Genomic DNA, 24,339 nt, shown 5'->3' with positions numbered 1-24,339 from the left:
CCCCATGGAACACAATCAGAAAAATAGTTGCACCCTCTTCTTTTACATCTTGTGTTATAATTTGTGCAGCTGTTGGTTTAAAGTGTCCTCCCACCCTTTCACTACTCCCTGGTCTTATTAGTATGGGTTTTGGAAAACCTAAACTACAGCACATGGGCGACGCGTGAGCCCCTCCTTCTGGGTGGCTAGCCATGTGGCCCCTACCCTTGCACTCAAGGTCCCACTCCTACTCCTTGACCACTGGAGCCCCAAGTGGCCACCCTTCCCTCCACAGCCAAAGGAGCCCTGGCCGAACTGTCCCAGGCCCCTGGCTGGCACCAGCACTGGGCTGCCGGGCCACGCTAGTGCCAGGCCCCCAGCACCAGTCCACCTCTAGCACCAGGCCTCCAGATGACAGCAGAGCTGAGTTCCTTCTTGGGCACTGACATTGGGGAGAGGGCAGAGCAGGGGTTGGCTTAGGGTGGGTTTAGCCTCCCCACGCCTATTATACCGGCCACCTGTGCTACAACATGTTAAATCTGTTATGAATTGTTTTAAAATATAACTTTAGTTTGGACTATGCTGCCCTTATCCATGCTCTAAGCTCTAACTTGTGAAGGTCTGTAACTGAATGATCCCAAATGAGTCCTAGGGAATGACATAAATACAAAGCTGCAAACAATTTAAAAAATATTTGTCTTCCTCTTTTTGTAATGTCTGTAAGAGAGAGAGAAGATCTTTTAATTGAATCACAATTTCTTCAGAAGTGTTTTCTTTGTAACGGTTGTTCTCCAGGCAAAAAATACTTTATCCTTGATTTTTTTCACAATTTTTTAAAGTTTTTGAGGGGGAAAAATGGTTCAGACATTTGAGTATGAGGAAAGTGTGTATTGCAGGATGGGGAGACACTTACCCCATTATAAAGAAATTCTTAAAATTATTTTCTTTAGTAGAGCTAGCACTGAAATGATTAGATTTAGGAAGTTTAAGACTTAGTATTTGGCATAAAAATAGCCTTTACTGAAAAATGCCTATGTGTTCTGGAGAAAATGTTTGGATTTGACTTAAGTTGTTGAAAATCACACTTTGTGACCTATACTGTTCATCAAGTTTTCTTTTGATGCTAAGGAATGCTCTGCAGAACATGTGTGCGTAGCCAAGGAATAAAAATGTAGAGAAGCACGGGTTCCAGAAAGTCAGGAAATGACCAAAGATACATTTCTCCTTGTGAATATGGACTACCCATCTTTGCCAGCAAATTTTCAGTGTTACTCTGTGGTGTTTGTTAGAATGGCTTACTGGGTACTTCTCATATAAATTACTTTCTTAGACTCGGTATATCTGGTATGCGGTATTCAATGCTATAGTTATACTAAATCTTTTTTTTCCTTCTTTTTAAATTGCTCATTTATTTGAGAAATGGTGCATATGTATTTAAAGATGGTTATGCCTACACACAAGGCAGAATTAAGCTTGCATATGCAAAATGAACTTTTTTCATTTTCTGCTTCTAACATTTATAGAGGTCTCAATGTAGTTTTTTGTGGATTTCATACATTTAAGCTGTTTTATTTGCATGTCTTATAAATGTTCATCCAGAATTGTATAAATCTTCAAAAAGAAAATACATGAAGAATGAACTTCAAATGTTTTATCATTAATGTATTGTGATAGTAAAAGATGTAACCTTTTGTTACACAGAAGTAGGAAGGAACACATTTGTATTTTGACTTTGCAACAGAGATACTGCATTTAATGATGACTGTCCTTTGTGTTCAGTTACCTTCAGAACATGCCAGTTCTGAGTGAAGAACAAAGGGAAGATTTTTCCTGTATTGAAAACTTGCTGACAAAAGAATTTATAGGTCAGCAGTTGATTCTTATTATAGGCTGCATGGATACTACTGAAGAGGGAGGAAGGTAAGCTTTGTAAAATTGTATGCATGTACAGGTTTGTTTTACTGACTTCTTGGCCTTTACTATGGAAACCCGCTTGCTTACATCTAGAATGTACTTTAAAGAAAAAAATGTCAGCCAGTCAAAATATTACAGTTCTATGCTGGTTGCAAAAATGGCCTCACCTTGCTTAACAGGATTGCTTCTGAGTATATTCAGAGTCCTAGCTGCTTACTTCAGTGAAACAATACATTTAAAATACTTCTGTTATTAATGCAGACCTAGTACCACTGTGGGAGAGTGAATTCATTTATTTTCCATTCTGACTTGCTCATAATCATCAGAATTGTTGACTAAGTTCTAAGTAAACAGCCTCTTCATGAATTGTGATATCAGACAGAAAAAGGCATAGATTCCATTTTAGATCTCAAGCAGATTTTACTATTTTAATTGATACATTAAAACCATCTTTTTACCTGCAACTTGAGCAAACTTGACATGGAAGTTATTGAGAGAGAATAAGCTTGAAAACCCACAATGTCACATTTTTCCTTTTTCCAGATACAATTGCACATTAATTAATATTGTCAATGTGACAGTCTTGTTTTGGTTTACTGCATTGTGCAGGCAATTGAAGGAATAAAGTTGTTTTGTACTATTAGACTAGTTAAGACATTTTGCATCTGGAAAGATGTGAGTTTTTAATTAAAGAACTTAAATAGAAGTGTTCTTCACTAATTATAAACAATGAGTGTTCCTACCCCCTCACTTTTATTTAGATAATAGGTCACACTTCATAGAAAATTTGGTGTCATCTGGTAAAAGCAGAAGAAAATAATACTGAGTTCAAAAAAATTGAATAATTCATTAGTGTTCAGCTAAGAACAATCTAGTACTTTGCTAGCAAATGTATTTCAAAATAAATAAAGTAGATTAAATCTTAGCTATTGAGTGTTTCCCCAGTATTTTAAGAAAGGAGGGTGTAATTTAAACTTTACTTTTTTTTAAAAAACATAGGAAGCGTTTACTGGCCGTCTTGCAGGAGATTCTTATTCTCCCTACTACTTCAACATCCCTTATATCTTCCCTTGTCGAGAGATTGCTCAGCATTCTCAAAGATGATGACAGGAGAATTCATACTGTAAGTAGTTTTATTTGTTTCTAGGCCATGTGACAGACAGCCTTGACAGATTATTGTAATGGAAGTGGCAGCAACCACTATAGTTACTTCTGCAAAAACATGCCATTCTGGTCCTCTCTTCCAGCCTTGTCTCATTTTCACCATCCACCCTAAGAGATGTGAACTCTGAAGTTAAATAAGCCATGTGCACACCCACAATCTAGAATGTATGATTTCTAAACATTGATGGATTGTTTTTGAAAATACCACTAAACTTAAAAAGTGGTGCCCTTTCACAAACTGCAGTATTTAATGTCTCATAACTTGGCAGATCTCAACCAGTTTTGACCAGAACATTCACAGGCCCTTACTCCTCTTACTCCTGAAGGCATCAGTCCTTTCTATCACATTTCCAGACTCAGCTAGCTATCAGGAAATTCTAGACCTCTTGCATGGTAGGGCAGTATATTGGCAAAAAGTGTCACTAATCTTTTGGGGATTTATTGTAGTAGTTTTATCTACTAAAGAAATCTGAATGAAAGCTCAGGATTTATGCAGAGGGATGGCACTTTTTTAATGTTGAAAGTCCAGGTATATATGTCCATAGGATCTGAGAGTCAGACCAATGACAACAAGCGGTGTTAACAGCAATAACTTTTGCCTCCAATATTAGGTTGCAGAAATTATCTCAGAGGTTCGTGAGCCCATTGTAACAGTTGACACTCCTATAGATGCAGCTGAAATAAGAAAGCAACAACTTAAGGTAAATGAATTTTAGGTAACTTACAGGAAATGGATACAGTGGCTATTTAATTTTATGTACTTTTACAGACCGCACACTTTGTATATATGTGCTACTGACTGATTTAGATAGTCTATCATTTATTTTACAGCTAATAAAAATTAGTTACAATGTTGTGACTTTCATTTTCTGTGTATTTAGCTGGCTGAATTAAAAGTGAAACTTTTGGAAACAAAAGAAGCTTTGGAGGAATGTATTACTCTGCAGGATTTTAATCGTGCATTGGTGTTAAAAGAGAAAATAAGAGAGCTGGAATGCATCAAGAGTGATCTGATAAAAGAAGCAGAACAGCCTGAAATTAAAGAAATACGCGTGGAGAAGGTTCTACTTCCTTTTTTTCCTCTCTTCTCTCCTTCCCCCCCTCCCCCCAAAGTGCTGGTTATGTTTTTATATCAGTGATATTTTAGTTCACTTTGGTTTTCAACCAACTGGTGAACAGGCCTGTGTCTTATATAATTTTCTTTTGAAGCTGTTAATAGGCATTTCATTGTTTTTCATCCAGTTGTCAGTGTTTTGCATTTGAACTTCAAATGTAAATTATAATGTACTCTATCAAAAATGCTCTACAATATAACTGCTGTTTTGTGCAGTTTATGTACTTTGAGGATATAATTAAAACTCTGTTTTAAAAAAGGGGTTTTATCCTACCTAAGTGCTCCTAGCTTTAAGTGAAAATTAATGACAAATGAACCACAAATTCAACTAACTGTAGTTCTATTTCATTTTCAGTCCTGTAGGTGGATATAGCATTCTTTGATAATGAGAATGTAGTGTAAAGAGAACATTTTGCTTGCATAGAAAGACATGATTATCTGTTTGTTTTTCTTTCTCCCATTCCTGATAAAGAAAATCTTTTTCTCTTCTTAAAGAATGATCCTGAAACACTCCTGAAGTGTTTACTGATGTGTTATGAACTCCTCAAGCAGATGGCCCTTTCTAAAGAAATAGGCCCAACAATGAATGGGATCATTGAATCCTTGGTATGTGGCAATAAGTAGTACAACTTTACAAGTATAAAAGATAGAAAATAGAAAAAATAAAATGAAAATAGAAACATTTTTAAGTATAATGGAAAATGGTGTAGTTCTTGTAATGCATCTTCACACTACATTTCGTGTAGTTGTCAATTTCTTTGTGTATATATGGGTGTCTCATCTTCTCTGTTAACATCTCAGTCTCTGCTTTTGTGTTTTGCGTGTGATGTATTTTTGTATTTTTTTATAAGCTACCGTATATACTTGTTCATTAACCCATTGGTTTATAAGCCACCCCCCAAAATGGGTAGGTTAAAAATAGCAAAAACTGTATGACCCTTTCATAAGCCGACCCTACATTTCAGGGGTTGGAAAACTTTGGCTCCCGGCCGTCAGGGTAAGCCGCAGGCGGGTCGGGAGTTGGCTCACTCACTAGGTACAAAAGCACACGTGAATATGTTGCACTCTAGGTCTCTCAACATTTTACTTTCTAATAACTTGTTTTCAAACATGTCATAGCAATTATTTTGTTCCAATATTTACATTTTAATCACAAAGAATCAAATTATTATTTTTAGATACTTCCTGGAATAACTAATGTCCATCCAGCTGTAAGAAACATGGCAGTTTTATGTTTGGGTTGCTGTGCCCTGCAGAACAAAGACTTTGCTAGTCAACACCTTGCATTGCTGCTACAGGTAAAAATGTTCTTAGTGATAAGAATTGGGTTGTTTGGCTGTGACTTTGTGAATAAAATTGGTCTTGTAGTTGTGGCACATAATTCTAAATAAAATAGTACCTACTGTATATAGGACTTCAGCTGTGTTGGTTGAAGATTTAAAAAATAGTGAAATATATATGTGGCTTACATCCCAGCTCTGCCACATACACTTGACTTATGCTGATTGATCTAACTTCTCTCTGCCTCAGTTTTCCTCACCTGCAAAATGGGGTACTTCAGTACAAGATGCTGAGAAGCTTAATTCATAATATTTGTGACTTTCTTCTTTTTGTCCTATCTTGGGCATTATGTGGCAGCTCTAGGTGGTCTTCTCGGCACTTTTTTTCCCAAACGCAAGTTGCATATGTCCATGGCATGGAAAATGCTTCATAGTTGGGGCTCTCCTTTTTTCCCCCCGAGTTCAGGGCAAAACAAAAGGAGCTTAAATCAAACCTAAGGCCTCTAGAGTCACATGGACAATAGCAGATGGGTTTCTTGAACCGTTATTTATTTATTTATAACATTCTTATTTATTTATTTGTTTGTACTGTAGTAGCATCTAAAGGCCCTTATCAAAATAAGTGACCCATTGTATTAGGTGTTGACAAACACACAGGACAATATAGTCACTGACCAAGGGAATTTAGGGTAAAATTGTCAAAAGTGACATAGGTACTTAGGAGCCTAAATCCCATTGACTTTTAGTGAGACTTAGACTCCTAAATCACTATAGAAAATGGAGCTTAAGGTGAAGTCACTCTGGAAAATGTTACTCTTAGGTATGTGTGTCTTCTTTCAGATTAGACTAATTTATGCAACTATTTGAATTTATTACCATTTCATTACCTGTTGCATCTGCTTTCAAATTAGACTGCAAACTGTTTGGGACAGGGATTATTGTTTTACGTTAATAGTACTCAGCAGAGTGGGGTCCAGATTATGATTTGGGCATTTGGGAGTTAGCAGAGTCCAAATAAGTTTGATTTTTTTATTATTGCTTCCAAAATAGACACAATAGGACAGTAAGAATACATGGGATAAGGCCTCCCATTTGGATCAGGATGACATCCCCAATTGAAACAGCTATAAATAGTGCTGCACAGTTTTGAACTGAACGAAGTAGGCTGATTGCATAGCTGGAGCTGAATGAATAATCTTATATAGTTCAACCTCAGATTTTATTCCATACTTGGGTTCATATTTGAGCGCTCAGGTTTCTTTTTCATACTGTTCTAAAGTTTGGGGGGATTCCACTTAGTTTAGGTGAATTGTTGTGTGATCTTTGGGTAATCTCAGTCACTGATTTAGGAGTTAAATATTGTTTTAATTGAGTGATGTACCATAGTACTATACATCTTTTCCCCCCCATCTACAAAACCTAGGTTTTACAAATTGATGATATTAAGGTAAAGCGAAGTGCTTTAAAGGCAGTCTTTGACCAGCTGATGTTATTTGGGATAGAAACATTCAAAGCAAAAAAAGACAATAATTCTCACAGTGAAGAAACAGAGATTAGAAATAGAGATTGTGAAGAGGAGGAGACTAAAATAAAAGAGTTGGAAGAAGAGACTGCCACTGTTCACAACCTCCTACAACTTCTTTCCAGTTTCTTAGACAGCGAGGTAAGTTATTTATGAAATGCCATCAGTCCGCTCTTCTATATCTTTTTTGTTACAAAAGTAAAAATTTGTATATAATTGTTCATAAGTAATCTTACTTTCTTCCCAAACACTTCTGTATGTTTATATTCTTGGATCAGATGCCCAGTGTATTGAGATATTTCAGGAACTGCTTATAGATTTAAATATGAATGAAAATTGCATGTGCACTGTTGAGTACTGCACAGAAGTCTATAAATAGAGCTGCTGTTCTTCCATGGTTTCTTTAGAAAACTCCATATTACTCCTGGTGAAAATATGAGCGACATTCTTTTATGACCCAGATAACTTTATTTTCCCATGAAAGGTCATTAGGCTAGCTTCTAGGGTGGTGTAAATTGGCATAGCTCCATTTAAATAATTAATAATAACTAGAACAGCTTGTAATAACAAGGATATCCATGTGAATACAGTAGTATCTATACTGGAACAGACTATTTTAAACACTACTCCAATCCATTTTTATAAACTGTTTTCTGTACTTTGCAAGAGGGGGAAATTACTTCATCACTCTTGGAGGAGTTAAAGCTGCCATTGTGAGTTCACTGGGTCTGGTTTTGGAGTTGTAGTATTCTGTTCCTGGTCTCTGCTACCCTCCCACGTAACTCATGGCACTAACTAGGCATCTCCCGCAGGTTTTCAGTGGTTTTGTTTCAGTTACAATTCTATACCCAGTGCTTTCTGAAAACATCAAATTGTGACCTTTGTAAGGAAAAAAAAAAAGGTGTATGAGCCTTTTGATGGATTGTATTCCTCATTATTATTTTCTGTTTTATATTAAATTTTCATTAAGCTACTTTTGGATCTTGGTCACCTTGTGTGATTTGGCTTTTTCACCATGGTAGCCTTCTTGTAAGTAGTCTTAGGATAAATATATTGGGACTTGTCTTGAAAACTGGCTCCTACTTTGGACCTACTGGTCTCCTTCCTTCCTTTTGGGAAACCGCTCACAAACTTTTTGAAACGCTGTAAGTAGATGGATAAGGGCAAATCTGAAGCCTCATCAGTGAGAGTTTGAACGAAATAAGGAGAAATGGATGCAAACTACTAGTGTTTGAGTATTTGGCAACTTACAAAGAAGTATGATTAACTACATCCTCGGCATTACTGAAACTGTCAATCCTCCATGCCTTTCGTAGCTGTGCAAGAGCAATGAAATGGCAGGATTGTTGTAGCAAAGTTGTGTGTTCTGAAATCCATTTTTTCACTAGTGAGTGAAAAGCCTTTTTCACTTTTAACTGGGTTGGAAATGGATTGGAAGCTAAGAAGTTTTTATTTTTCCATTATGTTATCTGTAGGTTTCATGATAGAGATTTGAGGCTCCTGAATTCTATTAGTGTAGATTTGGATATCATTCATTTTACAGTTACAGTAACTTACAAGAGTCTGGTATTTTAAGAGTTTCACTGACACTAAGGATGCAACTCTGAGCCTGCATGGAGGTTGTCAGCGGTGTAGGCATGTATCCACATGAATCTCAGTGTAAGATTGGGGCTTTACTTTTCAATTAACTAATGTGTATCAGTCAAAGGACTGTACTTCTGTCTCTGATCCAGTCTTTCTTTACTTAAGTTTTCAGAACTCAGGACAGAAGCTGCGGAAGGCCTGGCCAAGTTGATGTTCTCTGGGAGGTTAATTAGTGCCAAACTTCTTTCTCGTCTCATTTTGTTGTGGTATAATCCAGTGACAGAAGAGGATACTCAACTTAGACACTGTCTGGGAGTTTTCTTCCCTTTATTTGCTTATGCAAATAGGTATGAGCTTTTTAAAATCTGATGTTGAAATCATATATTGGTTTTTTCTTTCTTTTCTAGGTTGTAGTTTTAACTGATTTTGTTCTTGTGATTCCCATAAGTTTTGTATGTGGGGTGTATTACGTAACTATGATACAGTAGCCTAAGAAAGTAAGGACAGCATTGTCGAACCTGAGTACTTAAAATCAGACACCTAAATAAATGGCCTAATTTTTCAGTAGGTCTGAGCACCTGCAGTTCTCATTTACTTCATTGGGAGTTTTGCATCTCAACGACTCTGAAATCGGGGCACGTTTAAGTGCCTAACTATGTGTTTAAAGGCTTAATTTACAGCCTCCTAAGAAGGTACGGTGATCATTTTCATGCTCCCTCTTGAGAGAGTTAAAATAGTAATAGTGTGTGTCTGTTTGCACAAGAAGATTAATTTATTCCTTTGCACTGCACTAGTATGTGGCTATCAACACTGATCACTCCACTGTTTTGGTTACATCTGGGACATACCTAGAAATAAAATCCACACCTCCATTTTTTTTTAATGGACGGTTCTTCAACGCTTAGCCAGACAGTCGGCCGTAATGACCATTCGCCATTTGGCCCATTCCTGCACAACCACAAAGGCTTGACGGCCAGAGTGTGCAACATCAGAACAGACTTGATGAAGCCATGTAATAGGGGGTCTGCCTCTGGGCTGCCTCCACCCCTCAGTTGGTGGAATTTTATCCCGGATTTTACAAGCTACCCGGAGAACGGTGTTCGCTGGAACGCCTTGTGGCACACTTGCGACGTGTCCAAAAAGCATGAGGTGCCGCCTGCGAACAATGGCCCTAGTAATCTGTAGACCTGAACAACCATAAACATCTGCATTACAAATGAAGTCATTCCACTGTATGCCCAGTATACAACATTGACATTCTGTGTGGAAAGTCTCCAGCTTTGTCCAGTCTGCGCGGTGTAGTGTCCATGTTTCGCAGCCCTACAACAGTATGGGAAAGATACAGCTCGAATAAATCCTGAACTTGGTTGTCATACTAAGATGATGTTGATTCCATATCCATTGTAAACGGCCCATGGCAGATGCTGTGATGCCAATCCAATGGAGAACCTCTGTGTGAGAATTGGAGGAGCCGATAAGTATAGAACCCAGATAGAAAAAGATGGAAACTGTGTTTTGTTGTTCAAAGAGATTGGAGTCGCTGGTGGACCTGGTCCTAAATTTTGCAGTTTTGTCTTTGACCATGAAACATGGAGATCAATCTTATCTGACTCCTTCTCCACATGCTGGAGTGCCTCACGAAACCTGTTGGGGCTCTGTACTAAATGAACATCAGCAGCATAGTCAAGGTCTGTGAGTGAGAAATCACCGATTTCAATGCCTATGGACCTGACGGAATGCTGCATTATGGAATCCATTGCCTGACAAAGGAGTGCAGGGGCCAGAATGCAACTCTGCCTAATACCAGATACTGATTTAAAAGGTGCTGACATCCGGTTCCTCAGACTAACACGGGTAGTGGTTCCATTTATGCACCTCTCTAATAAAGTCCAGCAGAGTGGTAAGGACACCTACGCCCTTTAAGGCCTTCCATAAGGTGACACGGTCTACTGAATCAAATGCAGCCTTAAGATCAATGTACGCTACATGCAGGGGCTTCCTGAACTCACGATGTATCGCCGACAACAAGCGAAGGGCCAAAATGGCATCTAACGTGAACCTGTTCCTTGTAAAACCTGACTGTTGAGGATGATGCTTCCAATGTAGCAAAGACTCCAGGCATGCCAGCAAAACATGCAAAAACACCTTCCCTGGAACTGAGAGCATGGTGATCGGCCTGTAGCTCTTGCATTCACTGCGCGGTCCCTTGCCCTTAGAGTGAGATCACAATACTGTCCTTCCAGGCAGTTGGCAGGGTTCCAGTTCTCCACACCAGATGAAAGATGGCCAGAAGTGATTCTGCTCCAGGATTAATAGCGCAGTGTAGCTGCTCTGAGGGGATGCCATCAGCACTGCCTGCACGTCCGTTTTTCAGTTTAGAGATGGCACACTTCACTTCATCCAATGTCGGTGCATCAGTACAAATGTCTGGATCCGGATCCACAGTGACTACCAGATCATCCAGCACTGAACAAGCGGCAGCTGGAGGATGGTTCAGGACACTGTGATAATGTTCCACCCAGTGTGAGAGAATGTCATCATGCGATGACATGTCGTTCAGGATGCCATTTTTGTAATGACTACCTCTTGACTGCTGAGGTTGCGAATGGCACAAAATGCTGGCTTCAAGTCGCCCCCGGCTAAGCCAAATTCGACATCATCCACCACTTGGTTATAATATGCCTTGCAATGGTGGAGTTCTAGGGTGTTAAATTTTCACTTCAGCTGATTACAAGTGTGCTTATCACACTGGCGGGCTGCAGCCTTCAATTTCATTATCTGGAAGGCCTTCTCTGATAGCCATGGTCGGTGTGCTGGATGCCTATAGCCAATCGTCTACTCAGCAGATTGGTTGAGGGTAGAAGTGAACGGGGACCAGGGAACCTCCACGTCATCTGGCAGATTAGCTAGAGCTGAGAATCTGTTGCTGATGTCAAGACAAAACCTGTTGGCTAAACTTGGCACATGGAGTGCGTCAATATTAAACTTCATCATCATCGCGGAGGATTTACCTGTTCATTGGAGCATCTACACCATATGGGCGACCACTAGAAGGTGATTTGTTTTTGCTGTGCATTCCGCACCACGATATACTCTACAGGAGGCGAAGAGACAGCTATCGTGTGTAATGATGTGGTCCAACTCCGTCTGATTGACGCCATCGTGAGAGATCCATGACATCTGATGTATGCGTCGCCACTTGAACCATAACCCAAGAATGGAAAGATTCTGGGAGGCACAGAATATAAGCAAGTGGTGAGAATTATCATTGGGTGTCCCTGAACCATAATGACCAATGACCTGTTCAAATCCAGTTTGCAGGGAGCCAGTAACTGCATTTAGGTCACCCAGGATCATGAGATTATCATGTGGAGGGACTGTGTATACTAGATGTTCCAATGGATCATAGAAATGATCTTTAACTGAGTCAACAGATTCCTCTGTCTGTGCATAGATTACTATGACAGTGAGATAACTGTGCCGATGTTTAAGAGGTGCAGTTAGGGTTGGAGGGTTGCAGTGAAATAAATCTCTTCTAGTCTTTTGAAATTCCCTTTTATCTCCTTTTGTCCTTTTCTTTCCCCTCTCCTAAATCTGTTTTTACTGCTGCCTGTGAAACTGCTTTGGGAGCTCTGATCCAACTCTTTATTGAATTTCTTAAGGAAGAAATAATATAAACAGAATTATTTTTACTTGTTTATGCTGCTGAGCACTGCAGCCAGGCATTGAAGTGTCACTGAAGGAACACTAGCAGTGGAACTTCAAAAGGAAACTGACAAACTGACCTTAGTGCTCAGCAGCTGTGTAGAGGAAACAGTTGGGCTCCTGTTTTAAATAATTAAATTAGCAGATTCAGGATTTTCAGTGCAGGGTATTTGTTTTTGTGGGGCAGAAGGAGGTTGATGCGGGAGAGGGAAAGGTGAGGTTTAAATAAACACAACAAAAATGTGGAAGACTTAAATTCTCCTCCTTCCCTTCTCTGCCACTGAAAAAATATGACTGGCTACTCTTTGAGTGGCAGTTTGTGGCTAGCTAGTGTAAAAGCTAAATTGGGAATATTAAATAGTTACTAATCACTTTTTATTGTAAAAAATAGAATTTAAAGTTTCTGTTGGACTACAGATTGCTACTGCATCCCCAGTTGAATGAATTGGGGATGGGGAGAGGGAAATTGTGGTGGGGGAAAAACCCTTAATTTCCTATCGCCACTCTGTCAAGAGCAGGAATAAGTCACTTTATTGAGAGGATAATTTTTCACTTAACTTCTGTTGAGTCCAGTATCAAAGTGAAACTAGGATATATGTCTTCAGTGTCCCCCAATCTGGAATAATGGGCTCTGACCTCTGATTAGTTCTTCTACACGTGAGCAGGTTATCTGGTTTTATTGAGACACATTCTCTGGTTGCAGTTATATTGGCAAGAGGAGTTTGAAATCTTTATCTTTGAACATTAGTCTTACGGTATATCCCACCAAGTGACGGTCATTCTTTGTTCCAGAGTCAGCACTATTAAAAATGCAATTGTGTATGTGCTATTGTGGCATTGAATGTACCTTCTCTAATAGGGGGATGCTAATGTACTTCCTTGGTTATCATCCCTTTGAAGCCACCCTCCTCTGCCCCCGCACTCTGGAGAGTTGCAAACCGGATTCTTCAGGGACCAACAGATAAAGGATTGTTGGATAAATAACCTGGTTTTAAACTGGCTCAGGGCCTTCTTCCTGATCCAGCAAACAGACAGGACCCCTGGTCCATGGCGGGCCTCAATCCTTAGGATGGGATTGGAAGGTTTGGGTCTATTGAGGCCCCACAAAACAGTGCTAGTTCTGACCTGCAGCTGTGATGAACTTCTGATCACATTTTCATATTGTGTTACTAGCATTTGCCTCTTTTAAAACAGGACTAATCAGGAATGTTTTGAGGAAGCCTTTCTTCCAACTCTGCGAACACTCTTTAATGCTCCTGCATCTTCACCTTTGGCTGAAGTAGATATTGCTAATGTTTCTGAACTGTTACTGGACCTGACAAGACCAAGTGGATTGAATCCTCAGGCCAAAAAGTCCCAGGATTACCAAGTATGTAGATTGTGGTTGATGGGGTGCTACTTTGATGTTTGTGGCTAGAGATTGCATCCCAACAACCCAGCCACTGCTATCACTCTGTGAAGATTTCTCCCTTTGAGGCTTCTGCATAAGAGGGAAGGAGAGAGATCATCCCAAGTGACCTGTCTCTAGCTTGCTGTTTTCTCATGTGGTTAAAGCAACACCACCTAACTTAATTTGCCATCACTTATTGTTTGCTCCCTCCTCTGTGTGTGTGTGTGTGTGTGTGTGTGCGCGCGCGCGCACATACATAAATTGGCACACATGCTTAAAATGCTGCTTTTTGAGAAACTTAACTTTTTGCCATTTAACATAGCTGATTGGATACTTATGTTAGGCACATTACATGGTCTTCTCATGTAAATAACTTTCAACCAACTTTCAGAATATTCTTACAATTTTTCCAGGATTTAACAGTGCATGATAGCTTAGCCGTGAAAATCTGCAATGAGATCTTGATAGACCCAACTGCACCAGATGTTCGTATTTATGCGAAAGCCTTGAGTTCATTAGAACTTAGCAAATATTTCACAAAAGATCTTCTGGTTCTACTTGACGAGATCCTTGAGGTAGGTAGTATACAAATAAATTGTTACATTGCTCTTGGTACCTTTTTAATAGCTAAAAATTTAGTATCCCAGTAGTATTCCATGGTTTATTTTTTAGTTATTTAACAAAGAATCTGTGTAAACTTAATACTAATCAGGATGGAATTTTTGTTTTAATCAGGATATTTATATTTTAAACAAATCTAATTAAAAATGAGTTAATTTGTGGGCTGAGATCACTATGAACTATGTTGTTAAAATACAATGAACCATTTCAACCAGTGCAATAAGTTGAAGCAACATGCCATGTTTTTCATGTCATCACAGTAAGGTCCATGATAGATGTGCTGCAGCTTGTTTTATCACATGTAAATAAAATTGAAGATAGTCCTTTACAACTTGGACTATAGAATAGAATCATAGAAGATTAGGGTTGGAAGAGACCTCAGGAAGTCATCTAGTCCAACCCTGCTCAAAACTGGGCCAACTAAATCATCCCAGCCAGGGCTTTGTCAGGCCAGGCCCTAAAAACTTCTAAAGACGGAGATTCCACCACCTCTCTAGGTAACCCATTCCAGTGCTTCACCACCCTCCGAGTGAAATAGGTTTTCCTAATGTCTAACCTAGACCTCCCGCACTGCAGCTTGAGACCATTGCTCCTTGTTCTGTCATCTGCCACCACTGAGAACAGCCAAGCACCATCCTCTCTGGAACCATCCCTTCAGGTGGTTGAAGGCTGCTATCAAATCCCCCCCACTCTTCTCTTCTGCAGACTAAATAAGCCCAGTTCCCTCAGCCTCTCTTCATAAATCATGTGCCACAGCCCCCTAATCATTTTTGTTGCCCTCCACTGGGATCTCTCCAATTTGTCCACATCCTTTCTATTGTGGGGGGGAGGGGCAAAACTGGACGCAATACTCCAAATGTGGCCTCACCAGTGCTCACTAGAGAACAATAATCACTTCCCTCGATCTGCTGGCAGTGCTCCTACTAATGCAGCCCAATATGCCGTTAGCCTTCTTGGCAACAAGGGCACATTGTTGACTCATATCCAGCTGTTCGTCCACTGTAATCCCCAGGTCCTTTTCTGCAGAACTGCCGCTTAGCCAGTCAGTCTCCAGCCTGTAGCAGAGAATAGGATTCTTCCATCCTAAGTGCAGGACTCTGCACTTGTCCTTGTTGAACCTCATCAGATTTCTTTTAGCCCAATCATCCAGTTTGTCTAGGTCACTCTGGCCCTTATCCCTATGCTCCAGTGTATCTGCCTCTCCCCCCAGCTTAGTGTTATCTGCGAACTTGCTGAGGGTGCAATCCATTCCATCATCCAGATCATTAATGAAGATGTTGAACAAAACCGGCCCCAGGACAGACCCCTGGGGAACTCCGCTTGATACCGGCTGACATCTAGACATCGAGACATTGATCACTACCTGTTGAGCCTGATGATCTAGTCAACTTTATATCCACCTTATAGTCCATTCGTCCAATCCATACTTTTTTTACTTGCTGGCAAGAATACTGTGGGAAACCGTATCAAAAGCTTTGCTAAAGTCAAGATATATCATCTCCACCGCTTTCCCCATATCCACAGAGCCTGTTATCTCATCATAGAAGGCAATCAGGTTGGTCAGGCATGACTTGCCCTTGGTGACTCCATGTTGACTGTTCCTGATCACCTTCTTCTCCTCCAAGTGCTGCAAAATGGATTCCTTGAGGACCTGCTCCATGTTTTTTCCAGGGGCTGAGGTGAGGCTGAGAGGTCTGTAGTTCCCCAGATTATCCTTCCCTTTTTTAAAGATGAGCACTGTATCTGCCTTTTCCAATCATCCAGGACCTCCCCCGATGGCCACGAGTTTTCAAAGATGGCTCTGTAATCACATCCGCCAACTCCCTCAGCATCCTTGGATGCATTAGATCTGGCCCCATGGACTTGTGCATGTCCAGCTTTTCAAAATAGTCCTTAACCTGTTGTTTCACCACTGAGGGCTGCTCATCTCCTCCCCATACTGTACTGCCCAGTGCAGCAGTCTGGCAGCTAACCTTGTCTGTGAAGACCAAGGCAGAAAAAGCATTGAGTATTTCAGCTTTTTCCAGATCATCTGCACTAGGTTGCCTCCCCCATTCAGTAAGGGTCCCACACTTTCCCTGACCACCTTGTTGCTAACATACCTGTAGAAAGCCTTCTTGTTACTCTTCACATCCCTTGCTAGCTGCAACTCCAATTGTGCATTGGCCTTCCTGATTACACCCCTGCATGCACGAACAGTATTTTTATACTCCTCCCTAGTCATCTGTCCAAGTTTCCACTTCTTATAAGCTTCCTTTTTGTGTTTAAGCTCACTGAAGGTTTCTCTGTGAAGCCAAGCTGGTCGTCTGCCACATTTGCTATTCTTTCTGCACATCGGGATGGCTTCTTCCTGTGCCCTCAATAAGGCTTCTTTAAAATACAGCCAGCTCTCCTGGACTCCTTTCCCCCTCAGATTAGCCTCCCAGTAATGAGAACTAATTTGCCTTCTTTGAGTGGCTTTAGGACTATTGTGGTATTACACTATTACCTGTGTGTCATGGGGTGGGATGGCCCTTTTAAGGGATGTGGGCTTAGTCCCACCTGTTACTAACTAGCTGCCTTCCAGGTAGGGGGTTTGAGAGTAGGGCTTAGGTGATAGTAGGTCACCTTGTCCTCAGGTAAAAGGCGAGCAAGCAGGAAGTCTTTTCCAGAAGTCCATGATCAGGGAATGGTGGGAAGGGCTCTCTGCACCAACTAGGTGGAAGATCTGGCTGGAGATATCTGCTGTGGGCTGTGGCAGAAGCCTTTTGAGGAAGAGGCTTTAGGAAGGGCCAGGCATCAGAACCTGGTTTATCTGTTTTGCTTTGAGTTGGACTGTTTGGATTTTGAAAAATAAACCCATCGTGGAAGAAAGGGACAGCCATTCTATTGCTATTGGCAGCTTTATTTGACACACTGGTTGGTGAGTTGGCCCCCTGCTTACACCACAGTACAGCAAATTGATGGAACCTTCTGGAAGCCCTGCCCATTGTGATGCTTGCACTTCTTCCTATCCCTACCGCTCTTAATGTTCCAAAGGTGAGGGTATAAAAGGGGCTAGGGTGCCCAACTGCCTCATTTCCTTCCAACAGAGATTATATGTAGACCTGAAACCTTTACTAGGTCTTAACAGCAGTAAACATTTATGCATCCGATGAAGTGGGTACTCACCCCCGAAAGCTCATGCTCCAATACGTCTGTTAGTCTATAAGGTGCCACAGGACTCTTTGTTGCTTTTACAGATCCAGACTAACACGGCTACCCCTCTGATACTTGATTTATACTCTTAGTGCCTTGTACATTGTAGTTTTTACCAAATAAATTGGGGATTTTAGGTTGGAGCTCTCGTATGATCACAGAGCTATGATGGGATTCAAGAAGGTCCAGGCCCTTACATGGTCTCCTCTGAAATGTTCAGAGCCACCCAGGTGCCCCAACAGGCATTGCTTTCAAAGGTTGCAATAGCTTGCTGCACTGCTGATACACCTCCCATTAGTGTGAATGTGCAGGGACTCATCTTGAAGAATTCAGATTATTGATCAATAGCCTTCCTTTTATTTTGGTCACTAATTCTAAAATGAACAAAGGATTAATGCTGGTGACCTAATATAGTCTTTTTATTCTTGATCTAAATTGCTATGTAACCACTGTGGTTTTTAAACTGATCCACCCTGTTGTTTCCTAAATAATTGACCTTGTGTGTTAGTATCCATAACTTAGAGAGTGTTATATCTCCATACAAAATATGGTGCTAGTCGAATTTGCTATACTGAGGGGTGCATGATTCTCAGATACAGAAATGCCAGAATTTTGTGGATAATCCTGTATTAGAAGATATGTAGAAACTGAGCTGTTGCAGAATTAAGCAATATTAATATGAAACATTTCTACCCACAGAAGGTCAAAGATAAGTTGTGTCAAAGAGTGATTGAGAAATTCAAGATAAATTTAAGCAAAGGAAATGATATAGACAAAGACTGCTCTGAAGTAGAACAGGAAACTGGCACCACAACATCTGAGCATGTTAATCCAAATGAGGAAGGTAATGTAGTGAAAGTATGGCTAACAGGAGAATAAACGAGTCCTTGAATGTGGGTGGGGTGGGGTATATATATATATTTTTACATAGACGCATACAGGCTTTCTCTTTACAATGAAAAGTTTTAAAGTAACAAAAATATAAGTTGTAAATTGTACATTCTTACCCTTTTGAAAATGGACTATTTTACCTATTGTTTTTTTCTAGCTTTTTTACCTGTTTCTCTGCTGTTTTCCCTTTCATTTTCCATATTCCTCTTGTGTGAGAATTGCCACACACTTCTCCATCAGCGATTCTCTGCACAGTCTGTTCCCAAATAAATGTTACTAACCAGGTGGGCTTTCTTCAGATTTGAATAGTCACTTACCTCTTGAATACTAGTGTCTACTAACTAGCCTGGAAACCTACTGAGTTTAAAAGTTTTCACTAGTTTTCAAGTTCTTCTTTCCTTTTCTTGCTTTGTTGGACTCAAGTTCTTTTCATATCTGCAGTTTTTCTCAAAAGAGATTTCTTATGTTTTTCAGACTAATTTTTATTGGAGTGATATGTTAGCAGTGATGTCTCTTCTCAGTGTTAGCTTATGCATCTGGAGCTAGACTTTGCACGAGTAGTTGTGCAGCAAGAAGCTCCCCACCCTCCGTACCATTTAGGCAGCAGGTGGCCCACTTGCAGTTCCTATGCTATCAGTAACCCAGATCTGTTAGCACCCTTCAGACATGGAGTCTAGAAATCCTTCCAGGAACTGGTCTTGAGCCGTTTCCTATCTAAATAGCTAAGCAACTGTCTTAAGTTGACTTGAAGACCACTCAGTTGGTTTTTCCTTTCTGCTGCTTTATTAGTGACTTACTTCAGGGCCTGAACACCATTATTTCAGAGTACTAAGCTCTATCAGTGGGGCTGATAGACTAAAATAAATGTAATTCAGAGATGTCACAAAATATATATAACAATTTCAGCTGTTTTCATCTTTGCATATTCACTGTAGGGGGAGTTGGTAGGGACTCCTTTGTTTAGGTTGTGTACCCTCCCTTCCTCCCCCCTGCCTCCTTCCTCCAGCTGTGGGATAACAGCCTTTGCCTGCTGCTGGCTAATAGTTCGTTCTTTCCAGTGTCACGTTCTCACAAAGAGGAATGGAGATTCTGCATTTCAGTACATATTTTCTTGCAGAGAGTGCTCTTGCATCCTGTAAAGCAGTGGTTCTCAAATTGTGGGGGGTGCCCCCCTGGGGGGTGCAGAGGAATATTTAGGAGGGTGTGGGGCTGTGGCAAGCCCCCATGGGAGGGCAGGAAGGGAGTGCCATGCTCCGTCTCCATCCCCAGCTCCGCCTTTAGCCCAAGATCTACTGCTAAGGAAGCCTTGGCTGTGCAGTAATTGGAGGGAGGAGAGGGGGCAGACAGATTCCATTACTGGTAAGGAGGGACGCAACTGGAAAAGTTTGAGCACACTGCTGTAAAGAAAACCACACTTTAAAAATGACTGAAATGTTTAAAAATGACAGCAGAGGTTTGTTTAGTTTATTTTCAGCATTGGTATATAAAGATCACATCTGTTATGATTGGCCTGATACGCTGTTCTGTTACACAGAAAAGAATAAAAAAGTTGATCAAAGTCCTGTTAATGAACATAAAGATTATGCAGCTGCAAAGCAGAAATCTACAAGAAGCAAAGCTACTAGAGGTATGAGATGACTTAAGTTTTGTAGCTTAACATTAACAGCTACAATTTTTTTTTAATTTAAAGTAAGGCCTATAGGAATTGCAGCAAAAATATCTTTGTTGTAGCATCATTTGCTTTAAAGCCTTTTATATTTTTAAAAAATAAATAAAACATGATCTCTGACAGAGTTTATGAAACAGTTTTTATCACTATAACAGCCTTGACTTAATAGTCATTTTCAAATAGTCTGCTTTTGGACTACCACACAATAGTGCTGGTGTCATGAAAGAGGTAAGGTAGTCTAGAAAGGTTGAGAGTCACTGGTGTAAGGAACTACCCATGTATGGTGAGGGAAATTTGTTTAGGAAAATAGTATTGAAGAAGTGAAAAGTCTCTAGGAGTTCTAAGATGTGAAGGTTGTTTGAACAAAAGGCACATTGTCATTGTCCTGGTGATGGGTAACTTTCATTTGTGTTTTAGGGCAGAGAAAAGTAAACACAGGGGCAAGGTCTGTGAACACAAGAAGAAATCGTAAAACGGTAGCGTCTGACAGTGAAAGGTAAACAGTCTTGTGTAATGAATGCACAATGTCCCTCTTGCCACTCTAACTTCCTTCCTTCTTTCTCGCAAGCAAACTTAATTCAAATCCTTTCCTCCATATGACCTTCCTTTTTAAAATTAGGTGTTCCAAGCACAGAAGATAAACTACATGTTGACTATATATATGCCTCTACCTCGATATAACACTGTCCTCGGGAGCCAAAAAATCTTACTGCATTATAGGTGAAACCGCGTTATAGTGAACTTGATTTGATCCGCCGAAGCACGCAGCCCTGCCCCCCCCGGCGCGCTGCTTTACTGTGTTATATCCGAATTCGTGTTATATCGGGTGGTGTTATAACGGGGTAGAGGTGTAGAATTAATCCCAGACTTCTCAACAAGGGTAATAAAACATAAGTAATTAAAACCTGTCCATAAATGTTCAGTCTCCTTCAGAAGTACTAGTTAAGAAATAGTAAGGAAATAAAACAATTTCTTTAATAGCTAAGACTCAAAGCTAAGAAATCCAACCTGCATTAATTTTTTTCCAGTATATCTTCCAGTTTTGTTCGTGTGTAACAGCTATTTAGGGAAGGGTTTGTAATGTTACCTCTGCTACACTAATTGCTACTATCTTGTTACTATTGGTTTAGTTTTTTAATTTGTAAATTGATAAACTTTAGAAACCAACATTTGGCAATAAATAATTGAATGCCATTCACTTCACCCCATTACGCAGTGCTGTTATCTGTGGTATCTTAATTCTAACTGTGGACCCACATCTGCTTATGGTCAAGCACATGACCCATTAACTTCAATATGATCAGGCCCTTTAATTTGTCTAAACAATTCGTTTTTTGTTGATAGCCCCTAAAAGCTAATCTTGCAGCTTTCCACACACTTTAACTTTTGCTTATCCCTTTGTGGTGGTCACATGTTCTAATTGATACATAGCTATTAAAAAATAAACTTACAACCTATATCCAGTGCAGTGTCTACAGTAAAGAATGTAGTTTATTATTCAGTGGTTTCAAGGCAGTGCATTACATTTAAATTTGCTTACAACTTTTTTGTGGCCATTTTGAAACTTTTTATGTTTAGCGGCGATGAAGTTCCAGAACCAGTTATATTGCCAAGTTCAAGACCTTCAAGACGAGCAAAAACAGCAGCACTTGAGAAAACTCGAATGAATCTCTCAAAGCTTCTGAATGTAGAAGCAGATGATTGAAGGTGAGAGAGAGCGAGCGAGAGAAGTGTCCTTCATGAAAGCCAGCTCTTCGCAACAGACTTACAAAAATAAGTTTTGTTTTACTGTCAATCCAGTTTTTTAATCTTTCTATAGTTGTTGTAAAAACATGAAGTTCCCAGGAACTTTACAATATTTTAAATTAGAGTTAATTTTGAAAATCACTCCTTAGTTTGATACATATTTTCTGTTTGTGTAATAAAAGTATAAAGTCTTACTAAAACTTGAGTTGTGGTTTTTAGTCTTCCTGATAAAGCACCTTAACACAACAGCACTTCCCATCTGAAGATTTAAGTCTTATTAGCAGCATTGAGAATTACCTTTTTGAATTTTTAAAGCTAGCTGTTGGTTTTGGTGTTAATTCACAATTAATAGTGTGTGGCATGGTGTGTGTGTTCTTATTCTCATTATTGGCTTGTCTGTATTGTAGTGTGAGGTGGGGGACCGAGCTGATTTATTGTTTCAGTTTAAAGAAGGGATATTAGGTGTGGTCTATAATTGAGCAGCAACTTGTGTCTACAGGAGGTATACCCAATATTGAAAATGTAAATATGTAGTTTTAACTCTAGGAATGAAGGCAAAAATTTGACCATATTTTATATTCTTTTATATAAACCCACCATTGGTTTCATACAAGCATCAAAATGCTAAATAATACAAATAATAATGTATTACCTTGGAGCCTTAATTATGGACGAGGACACCATTGTGTTAGATGCTGCAAAACCACAGAAAGGTAAGGTAGAAATAAGAACTAATAAGGAGTAAAAGGCTATCCAATTAATATACTTTGAAATCAGGTTAATGGCAGCCTTTTCAGCACTATATACAACCGCATTGCCATCTGGTCAAAAGATCCCAGACCTTTCTCCAGCTACAGCTCTTCAGGTCATCTAACTGGAAATTTGTTACCTTTACTTTTTCTTTGAACTGAATTCTTGCTCCTTGTGCAAATTCACCTGGGGGCAACTTCAGCTTTTTGCCAGGAAATATTGTCCAGGAGGCCTTGCTTTTTCCTGTTGCTGCCCAAACAAGAGCTTCCAAAGCTGCATAGATAATTCATAGGTTAGTTACTAACTACTGTATGTTGTGTGTATGAACTTATGTCTATGTATTAGAGAAATGTTCTAACAACTTTTTGAGCAACTTCCCATTTTAATAGTTTTTTTTGAATGGGCTGGGCTAGTAGAGATGCCATTTGTTTTTAAAAAAACAAACAGGTAAATTATCTATTCCAAATCACATTTCCCCTGCTTCTCAGAAAATGCATCGGGGAAGAAAAGAGGAAGCAACTTGTTATAGACCTTCCCTGCGTCTTCAGGCATTAAATATAGGATTTTGGGACTTGCTTACAGAACACGAAGAAAGTAGAATTGATGCCATTGCAGCTTTGCATGTCTTTCAGTTGTTGCCAGACATCTTTCTGCCTGTAAGTGGCTGTGGATCTTGGGGTTAGTTACCCTTGCTGGTACTGTCTGAAAGCTTGTAAACCTTTCTTTGATGCAATATTTTATCCATTTCCTTAGAATTTTGAAACCTGTGATTTGGATAGAAATTGATAAATGGGTGGATTTCCTCATAGATTCTGTGTGCTGAAGGTTCACTTTGTGAACATCTACTTTTGTGCCATAATTTTTTTGCAAGGACTTGTTTGTTCTTTCTGGAAGATGTTGGCAGGCTTCCCCATGCAGTATAGGACTTAACGTTGGTAAGGAAGTACATGGGTGATTTGTAAAACTTCGGTTTTAGCAAAGGACAAAATAGGGCTGTTAGGAGAGGGATGTGATTTGACACTTTCTCCCTTCCCACCACCCCCAGGTGATTACTGTTAAGAAACAAGCTTTGGCAGCCAGGTTAAAAATGTATACTGTCGAAGTTCTCAAAGTCCCATTTAGAAAAAATAGGGCAGATGCTGGGTGTGGCTTTTTTATCTGCTTTGAAGTATCTTAATACCTGTTAGAGAGTGTCTTGACGTAGTACACTGGTGATAGCTGAAACAGCATTGCTAGTTTCAGGCTGAGTAGATATTTGTTTAAAGGAGAAAAATCCTGTATACCTGATTTCTTGCAACTTGTATCTAGGAATAAAATCACAACCCAATAAGCCGCAATTGGTACAAAAGGCCACGCAGATTGCTAGCACATCACCCTGGGGTCTGCTCTCTGCCCTGGCAGAATCCATTTTTACGATCTCTCTCCTTGTAGTCAGAGCCCTCCACTTTCAAAACTAAATGCTCAAATGTATTTCTTCTGCTTAGCTTTCCTCCAGTAATTTTCAAAGCTAACCAAGAAGAGACAAAAGCCTTGCAAACAAATCAAACTATTTCTCCTACAGGCTGTAAGGTAAGATGTATTTCTGTTCTAAAATATTTGTCCTGCTGAGTCAATCTGCTGCCTTGTTGATCATCCTAATGAGAAGTTGAGGGATGACTAAAATTTGTACAATGTATGACTTTTGTGTGTGCTCTTCTGCTTGTTCAGGTTGGCCACTGATGTTTTGTTGTACTGTCAGATTGTCCTTCCTTAAGGTCAGTGTCAGTACCCTAATTTCCAGGAAGTTAATGCTCTTGTTTTTTCTAATGGGACTAGGTATTTTGAGTCATTACG

The 24,339-nt window shown here is 39.8% G+C and overlaps 1 protein-coding gene across 1 annotated transcript in view; it reads left to right on the top strand.

Annotated features, from left to right (window-relative positions):
• NCAPG (non-SMC condensin I complex subunit G) overlaps window positions 1-21,927 on the top strand; it is a 42,293-nt gene extending 20,366 nt beyond the window's left edge. The window contains exons 9-22 of the mRNA XM_045020031.1: window positions 1,759-1,899; window positions 2,893-3,016; window positions 3,669-3,758; window positions 3,939-4,118; window positions 4,667-4,777; window positions 5,350-5,469; window positions 6,875-7,114; window positions 8,723-8,904; window positions 13,457-13,631; window positions 14,066-14,227; window positions 18,150-18,294; window positions 19,876-19,968; window positions 20,428-20,506; window positions 21,589-21,927. Coding sequence (XP_044875966.1) covers window positions 1,759-1,899; window positions 2,893-3,016; window positions 3,669-3,758; window positions 3,939-4,118; window positions 4,667-4,777; window positions 5,350-5,469; window positions 6,875-7,114; window positions 8,723-8,904; window positions 13,457-13,631; window positions 14,066-14,227; window positions 18,150-18,294; window positions 19,876-19,968; window positions 20,428-20,506; window positions 21,589-21,715 — 1,969 coding nt within the window. The 3' untranslated portion in view covers window positions 21,716-21,927. The remainder of the gene's footprint in view (window positions 1-1,758; window positions 1,900-2,892; window positions 3,017-3,668; window positions 3,759-3,938; window positions 4,119-4,666; window positions 4,778-5,349; window positions 5,470-6,874; window positions 7,115-8,722; window positions 8,905-13,456; window positions 13,632-14,065; window positions 14,228-18,149; window positions 18,295-19,875; window positions 19,969-20,427; window positions 20,507-21,588) is intronic.
• Window positions 21,928-24,339: the final 2,412 nt, after the last annotated feature.

This window comes from Mauremys mutica, chromosome 5 (genome assembly GCF_020497125.1).
Source record: "Mauremys mutica isolate MM-2020 ecotype Southern chromosome 5, ASM2049712v1, whole genome shotgun sequence".
Classification (NCBI taxonomy): domain Eukaryota; kingdom Metazoa; phylum Chordata; order Testudines; family Geoemydidae; genus Mauremys; species Mauremys mutica.
Note: the sequence above shows the minus strand (reverse complement) of the source record. Positions and strands in the feature narration are given on the sequence as shown.